The sequence below is a fragment of the Haematobia irritans genome, chromosome 5, assembly GCF_050003625.1.
Source record: "Haematobia irritans isolate KBUSLIRL chromosome 5, ASM5000362v1, whole genome shotgun sequence".
NCBI lineage: Eukaryota > Metazoa > Arthropoda > Insecta > Diptera > Muscidae > Haematobia > Haematobia irritans.
This window is the reverse complement of record NC_134401.1, coordinates 100,894,003-100,902,519: the sequence shown is the minus strand read 5'-3', so window position 1 is coordinate 100,902,519 and position 8,517 is coordinate 100,894,003. Positions and strand designations below refer to the sequence as shown.

At 33.9% G+C, this 8,517-nt stretch overlaps 2 protein-coding genes across 5 annotated transcripts; one reads left to right on the top strand and one right to left on the bottom strand.

Moving 5' to 3' along the window:
* Positions 1-318: 318 nt before the first annotated feature.
* LOC142238464 (uncharacterized) lies at positions 319-7,880 on the top strand. 4 transcript variants are annotated; one of them, XM_075310110.1, is made up of 4 exons: positions 319-451; positions 1,655-1,762; positions 7,062-7,221; positions 7,279-7,880. In XM_075310110.1, the coding sequence occupies exons 1-4, from the start codon at positions 425-427 to the stop codon at positions 7,389-7,391; spliced, it is 408 nt and encodes a 135-aa protein (XP_075166225.1). In that variant the 5' UTR covers positions 319-424; the 3' UTR covers positions 7,392-7,880. The 4 variants fall into 4 exon arrangements, with proteins under 4 accessions (XP_075166225.1, XP_075166227.1, XP_075166224.1 ...); XM_075310112.1 differs by having other exon boundaries at positions 435-455; XM_075310109.1 differs by having other exon boundaries at positions 435-518.
* LOC142238463 (uncharacterized) lies at positions 2,386-4,317 on the bottom strand. Its single transcript, XM_075310108.1, has 3 exons — positions 4,235-4,317; positions 3,137-4,173; positions 2,386-3,069 (listed from the first exon to the last, which is right to left on the bottom strand). Exons 1-2 carry the CDS (start codon positions 4,299-4,301, stop codon positions 3,305-3,307), a joined length of 936 nt encoding a protein of 311 aa, XP_075166223.1. The 5' UTR covers positions 4,302-4,317; the 3' UTR covers positions 2,386-3,069; positions 3,137-3,304.
* Positions 7,881-8,517: the final 637 nt, after the last annotated feature.

Below are 8,517 nucleotides of genomic sequence, written 5' to 3'. Positions count from 1 at the left end.
AATTTGGTGATTTTCCAAATGGAATAAAGTGATTGTTTTTCAGATATTTTACAGACACGCTGCCTCCATGGAATAAAAACACTGGTTGATAGACGCAGCAACATGTAACTCGCTACTTGTAACTCAACATCATCATTAATGCCAAAAATTATGTTAAATGTAATGTGATAGTGGTATAAATGTTATATTTTTAAGAATTTGTAAATGTTTAATCAAATTAATAAATATCTAAACAAACGTGTTTTACTCGACCACAATGAATCTTTTACAACTATCTTAAAATGCACTTTTTCTGATTGTTTGGAGGGTCCCTTATTCCCTGCCAGCATTTCAAGGTTTGTTTTCATCGCTATCCTTTTCACGGACGCCCAACAGAAACGTTTGTCAAGATAATTCGCGATAATTCGAAAATTACAAAAACAAAATGTTTACAATCGTAATGGCGACTCATGTATGTATGTTTTCAGCACTGTCATTCCAGTAACTGTTATGTTCCCATTAATGTAATAAAGTATTTGGTTAGTGTTTCGATTTCATAGTGCACGATTTCTTTTATAAACGATTTATTTTATAAACCAAAACCAACTGTAAGTATATTGTGAATATTGAAGTGTTTATTTTATACAAGTATAAGCAAAGAAAGCAATCTGGTGATATTTTAAACTAAAATTACAAAATTTGTGGTGTGCGTGTTCCAAAGAATAAAATTAAAAGAAATATCTTCCAGATGGAATTTACCTTTTCACCGTATTGTGTTGAAAGGTATTTTATTAAGTGCCAATTGTTCATGGAAACAAAAGTTATAAAAAGTAAAAGACTAAAAATACAGCTTATAACATGAACTGATACACATCCAATACTTTCCCTTGTTTTATAAGTTAACACAAATTAAAAAGTTTGCATATTTCTTGTTGTTGTTATTAATAATAATACGCTTTGGTACATCAGCTTGTAGCCAGATCAAGGAGCTCTGTGACTAAGGTGGATGCGTCCAGAGCGATCTGGCGGTAAGTCGGGTTGGTTTAGCAGGACAAGAGAAAAGAAAACCTGCCAGCGTTCTGGCAGGTTTTTTGTTATTCCACTGCGTATCACTAGTTTGCGGTGTCCACACTGGCGCTGTATAGTTTACCACTGACCGGCCAATTGCCTTATAGGTAGCATAGTAAATTCAGTCTCTCTTTTGTTGGAGGTTTGGTCAATGGTGTGGCAGTAAGGACCTAAGGTTAATTTCATTTACATTTGACTTGACCCATAACAAGTTGTAGTAATCACACTTAATACTAGCCATGATAAAATTTAAAAGATATCAGTTTATCATAACATACCTGATCCCTCACCAACCTTTTTTAATAGTCCCATAGAAAAGGACCTATAACCTAAAATTTTGTAAATTAATAGTAATTTTGTTTTACTTAGAGCATGTGTTAAACCCTTTTCGTTTTAGGGCTTTCGTTGTTGTTAATAAAGTCAATAGATGGACAAAATTTCTAGTTTTTAAAATGTTTAAAAACCTAAAAACTAACTATATTGCAGTTCTCTAATATAATTAAAATACTCTGAATGCGACTAGCCAACAAAATGTTTGCAAAAATTTTGCTTGCTGTTATAACTTAATTTGAGAAAGTTTTTAACAAATTGTTTTCTTATATTACAGATTAAGTTGTTCGCTTCATCCAAACTAAAGCATATTTTAGCGCAATTTCCTTGTTGTCATAACTTTATTAAAATATTAAATTCGAAAGCCGTTAATTTTACACAATTGGTAAGTACGATGTTTTTCATTTAGATTTTGTAAAGACTTAAGGTGTGTATTAAGGTCGAATTTAGCCGCTAAAAGCAAAAATAAATCTATAAAACAGAATAACATAACTTGTTTTTCAAATTTGATAATAACTTCAAGGTGAATGATATGAGGAAAAATTGATTTAGCGCGATAAAGCGAACTTAATACCTGCCTTTAAGTTGAACATGTTTGTATTCATGTATGTATGTATATATACATACCTATGAATATTGACAGTGGCAGCGAGAAGATATCAAATTTTTTTGCCCAAAATGCAAGAGTTTGGCAAGCATGGCATGTGGTTTAAACAAGACGTTATATATATAACAAGACGATATATATATATCGTCTTGTTTAAACCACATGTCATGCTTGTTAAGCTCTTGCATTTTGGGTAAAAAAATTGGATATCTTCTCGCTGCCACTGCCAATATTCATAGGTATGTCCTGGCATTTGTAGCTTTTGCAATATGTCTGGTATTGTTTTCACTCCAAAATCGAAAATTTACATGTTCGTTGACGAAAAATGAGCTTTGTGCTGAACACAAATTTGAACTTCCTTACTTACTTTAATGAAGGTCGACATATAAAAAGTTAGTAAATTAATTTTCCATTTATACATATATATTAAAAAATGATAAGTTTCATAAAACACGTGAAATTTGTTATTTTGCAAGTTGCGGTAGCTTGGATTACCAAATACTATTTACAAAGTAATACATTAAAGCATCAACATTGGGATTCGTATTTAGGTAAGGTGTGTGTGTGTGTAAAGTACATTATATATAATTTAACAGAGATATATCAACTTAAAAAGTATAGAAAATATAAGGTGTATAATTAAGGAAGCATTTCGATTAATAAACGAATAACTAAAATCTATATAATTTATTATTATTATTATTATGCATTAAAGTTCAAGTTTTCAATTCCGCCAAAATTAATCTATCAAAATAAGCAATGAAGCAAGAAACCAACATAAAACTATTCATTAGCCTGGTTGGATCTAATACGCCAATTATATTCGACCAATTATACAATTATATTGTGCCCTTATTTTACTAGGCTATGCCATCAAATGCATACTTGAACAAAGTAAATAAAAATAGGATTTGCGAAAGATTCGAGGCATCCAAAGAGTGAGAGTTACGATGTATGACCGTAGCCGCTGGGGGATTGTTTGTTGCAATTGTTGGCCACATTTGTTAGGCATAACATTCGATTGCTGTTGTATGTGATTAGCATTGGGGGTGTTTTGCAAAATTTGACTGGGACAAGAGCCGGACCTGAAGATGTAACAAAAAGAAAAATTAAAGATTGTAATATTAACTTTATATGGGTAGAGAAAGATACCTAACATGCACTGGAGTAATTGTTGATGTGAGTTGTTGTGTTCCGCTTTGTGATTGTTGGTGTTGCTGCTGCGTAGGTTTACCTGTGTTTGCTGTGGAATGCTGAAGCAGCCACTATTGCTGCCCCTGGCGAGTTTGATCTTGATTTTATGTGCGTTAAAAGTTTTTTTCAATCCCGCCGAAGCGGATGATGTTGATGTCGATGATGATGATGAGGATGAAATACAACCTGTAGTTGTTGGCTTCTCTTTGAGGGCTTCTTTATCCGTGTTTCCTTTGAAGACAAATTTTGTTGTGGAATGTTTGAATTTCCAGTGCTTGCCGCCATATGATGTGGTGGTAGATCAGGCGGCAATGCTTGGGGAGGTGTTAAATTTGCCAAGGTAAGACGGGCGTTTATATTCTCCAAATCGTGACGCATTGAAGATGAATAATTTGATTGTTGTTGTAGTGTTGGATTACCGCTAAATGTGTGATTACTCATTTGCATATGGCTCGATATGGTGGCACAATTTGCATGTGGAATTAACTTCCAACTATGCATTAGGTGCTGTTGATCCCTGGCTCTTAAGGGTGTCACATAGTTTCCCGGAAATATTCCACTCACATCTTTCCAATTATTGCCTTTAAAGCAGCCATCCAAACATCTTTCAGTTACCATATAAACACAACCTTTTTTCAATTCCAATTCATCGTTCTTTCGTGGTTTGTATGGGTACAAAGCCAAATAGCCCCAAGGCAAAGAAGGTGGGATGTTCTGTTGCACACACAAAACATTATGGCGCGGTGTTGATGCCGCAGTGTTTGATGCCTGCTGAGATTGATTTTGTTGCGGCGAAGTGTTTTGACTAATGTTAGCAGCTGATAAATGATGTTGTTGCTCTTGGGCTGCTGTAGTTTGACCTGTAGCCATTGAAGTACTTGGTCCCATTTCGGGTTCAAAGTCATTTGGAACACTTAAGATTTCAGCTGAATGTCGATTTGTGCTTTGCATAATATTTAAGGCACTGCCATTATTTAATAAAGCATTTAGTGAACCTAATGAAAGAAATGGAAGCTTGTTAGATAAAATTTCTTCTAAGCCTTGGTGTCAACTTACCTGTACATAATTGATGGGAAAATTTCCTTCCACACCAACTTTCAATTGACCAACATTTTAACCGCATACATTGGGGAACAGACCTACTTATTAAATTTAACCATCGACAAATTTTCATAACTTTTGCTTCCTCCTTTCTTTCGTAAATATCATACCGAAATCCAAATAAATACTTTCATACATGTTTGAACCAAACATAATCAAAGAAGAAGACGTGAAATGGGCATGTTGTTATTCTTTTTTCTCAAGAACCAGAGATTAGCCCCATACATGTTCGATAAGTAGTTACAACTTTTTTTCGGTTTCTCTTTTAATTTTGCATTCGTAACAAAATCTAATTCGCTTATTTTAGCAATTTGTTTAACTTTTAAAAGAACCAAAACACTTTATGAAACATTTTATTAATAATTTAGTGCAATCAACACAGAAATTTTCGGGAACTTTCGAGAAAATAGCAAAATAAAAATTGTCTACATCAAACCAGTAAGTTCGAAGTGCTTCTCCTACAAGTATGGGGCTAATCTCTGGTTCTTGTCACTAACACTATCAAAGCCCAATTCATGTCTTCCTCTTTGATTGTCTTTGGTTTGAACATGAACTCATGCACCTATCGGCAAGAAAGAACAAGCGATATGTACTTCTTGGGAAATAGATAATCTTTGGGCAACACCGCCAGTGAAACAAAACACGAAACGTACGTCAGTTGTTTAAATCAACACAGATACTCCAAATGGGATTTGGAGTATGCCTATTTCCCTATAAACACGGGAATTCCAACTCCAAAGGGCTACAACAACAACACAGATGGGTAAAAATCACATTTTAAATAGAAACAGTCGTTTTCAACTGACATGTCCACAATTTATTTATTAACGGCAAGATTCTCATCCTCCGATTAATATTTAATCGGAAGATAGACCACTGGTTACTATTTTTTTTTTTGTATGGGATTTTATCGACACGATAAATAATAATAAGACATTGAGAAACTGGACCTAAGTATTTATTATACCCTCCACCATAGGATGGGGGTACATTAACTTTGTCATTCCGTTTGTAACACATCGAAATATTGCTCTAAGACCTCATAAAGTATATATATTCTGGGTCGAGGTGAAATTCTGAGTCGATCTGATCATGTCCGTCCGTCTGTTGAAATCACGCTAACTTCCGAACGAAACAAGCTATCGACTTGAAACTTGGCACAAGTAGTTGTTATTGATGTAGGTCGGATGTTATTGAAAATGGGCCATAGCGCACCACGTTTACGTATAGCCCACATACAAACGGACCCCTAAATTTGGCTTTCGGAGCATCTACGAGAAGCAAATTTCATCCGATCCGGCTGAAATTTGGTACTTTACTTTTAGTTAATTTTTTCTTCTATGAGAGGATGTAATTTCGTCAATTGCAGTTAAAAAGTACAACAGGCCATTAAAATTTCCTGGTTTTAACAACGCTTTGTGGAAATTTCAAAAAGTGGAGTAAAATTTAGTTCAATTTTCGTGCGAGGTAGTTCATTCTTCCTATAAAACAACTCACTTTTTTTTCTGTGTAGTAAATTTTGTCAATATGTTATTTCTATAGAAAATTTTGTCAAAATGTTATTTCTATAGAAAATTTTGTCAACACTTTATTTCTATAACAAATTTTATCAAAATTTTATTTCTATAGAAAATTTTGTCAAAATTTTATTTCTATAGAAAATTTTATGAACATTTTTTTTTCTATAGAGAATTTTGTAGGTCCGTATAAATGCATATCGGGCGAAAGATATATATGGGAGCTATATCTAAATCTGAACCGATTTCAATCAAATTTTGCACTCGTGACTATACTACCAATTGTACTCCTAGTGCAAATTTCAACCAAATTGGGGTAAAACACTGGCTTTAATGGCCGTATAAGTTCATATGGGACGAAAGATATATATGGGAGTTATATCTAACTCTGAACCGATTTAAAAAAAAATTGGCACACTAGACTATACTACCAATTGTACTCCTAGTGCAAAATTTCAACCAAATTGGGGTAAAACTCTGGCTTCTAAGCCGCATAAGTTCATATCGGACGAAATATATATATGGGAGTTATATCTAAATCTGAACCGATTTCAAAAAAAATTGGCACACTAGACTATACTACCAATTGTACTCCTAGTGCAAAATTTCAACCAAATTGGGGTAAAACTCTGTCTTCTAAGCCGCATAAGTTCATATCGGACGAAATATATATATATATATGGGAGCTATATCTAAATCTGAACCGATTTCAATAAAATTTTGCACATTTCACTATACTACCGATTGTACTCCTAGTGCAAAATTTCAACCAAATTGGGGTAAAACTCTGGCTTCTAGGGCCGTATAAGTGCATATCGGGCGAAATATATATATGGGAGCTATATCTAAATCTGAACCGATTCCTTCCAAAATCAATAGGGTTCTATTCTGACCAAAAACACATACTTGTGCCAAATTTGAAGTCGATTGGGCTTAAACTGCGACCTAATCCTTTGATTACAAAAATGTGTTCACGGATAGACGGACATGGCTATATCGACTCAGAAGCCCACCCTAAGCATTTTTGTCAACGACGCCATGTGTCTATCTCGTCTCCTTCTGGGTGTTGCAAACATATGCACTAACTTATAATACCCTGTTCCACAGTGTGGCGCAGGGTATAAAAATTTAAATTTGTTTAATCATATCATGTGGAATTGCTAAAATATTTTAGTAAAACTTTTCTACTATAAACCTACATTCTCTTTTTAGGTGTAGTTTTTGTAGCGATAATATTAATTTATTTAATATTTATGCATTTTCAGAAAAATTTAATACAACGTGTTGGGGGAAGTGATATGCCTTCCTTTATGCGAGCCGCAATTAAATCTGTGATAAGCGACAAACTAGCAGTAAATCTAACATGGCGTGGAACGCCAACTAAACCAAGTATACAAAATTTCGTTTCATTCAAAATAATTAAAGGTTTGTTGATTACTCTTTTTACTTAAAAACGTACTAATGTTTTGCTTTCTTACTTAGATATCTGCAACTTAAAATATACACATTGTACAATCACGGACATCAACAGAGTATGTCAGCAGCATGTTCTTCATGCGAGAGATCGCTTAATTAGCCGTAAAAACAAAAATTAAAGCAAATTTTTCAAAACGTCAAATCATGGTCCATTTCGATTCGTATATTTAGCAGCATCAATACAACGATAAATTCGTTTTTAAAAATTATATACATTTTAAAAAAAATCTCATTATCATATTATATGCTACAGCCTTAACGTGAGTATTAAGTTCGAGTTTAGCCGTTCTGCCATTAGCCATTTTGTCAAATGACTTTTCTTTAATAACCAATTTTAAAGAATATAAACTTTACGAAAAGTTGTTTTGGACTGTTCCCCATCAAGTTATAATAAGATTTGCATCTAATAGTTATAACTTTATTATTTTTTACTGATTTGCTTTTGATTTTAGCGGCTAAACTTGAACTTAATACCCATATTTAGAAGAAATCTAGCAGTACAAATAATATTTAATTTAAGTACTGGTACACCGTTATGTTCAATGTGAGTTTATTCGTATAAATTGCAATAAATCTATTTTTATTCAAATTAATAAAAATCAAAACAATCGTTTTACTTGACCATAACGACTCCTTTTCAATTCCCCTAAAATTCACTTTTTAGACCCTTTTTAAACTCACCTAAACGATCCTTTCTAGCGGACCTTGTCTAACACTTTGAAGGGGCTCCTGTTGGCGTCGTTATAAATTGATTAAAAAAGACACCTAATAATTGCACTCATGCGAAACCTTTTTGTAGTAACTTTTACGTGGAACAACTTCTCAATAGTGACGGCGCTTTTCCGACGAGTTTTTGATATCGTATACGATTGTTTTCGACGTGGTGGAGATTCCCAGAAGTGTCGTCAAATTCCAAAAATGTTGGCAGGGTTGGCGTCGTTCTAAATTGATCTATAAAGGCACCTAATAATTGCACTCATGCGAAACATTTTTGTAGTAACTTGGCGTGGTACAACTTCTCAATAGTGACGGCGCTTTTCCGACGAGTTTTTGATGTCGTATATGATTGTTTTCGACGTAGTGGGGATTCTCAAAAGAGTCCCCAAATTCAAAAAATGTTGGCAGGGAAGGAAGGTATAGACATCTCAAGTGAAGTCACAGCGCTGTAGTTTGTCTGCACACCGTAGATGGCTCTTTTTCGTCTGCAATTGAGTGATTCTTTAATTTGGCTTTAATTTGTTTTCT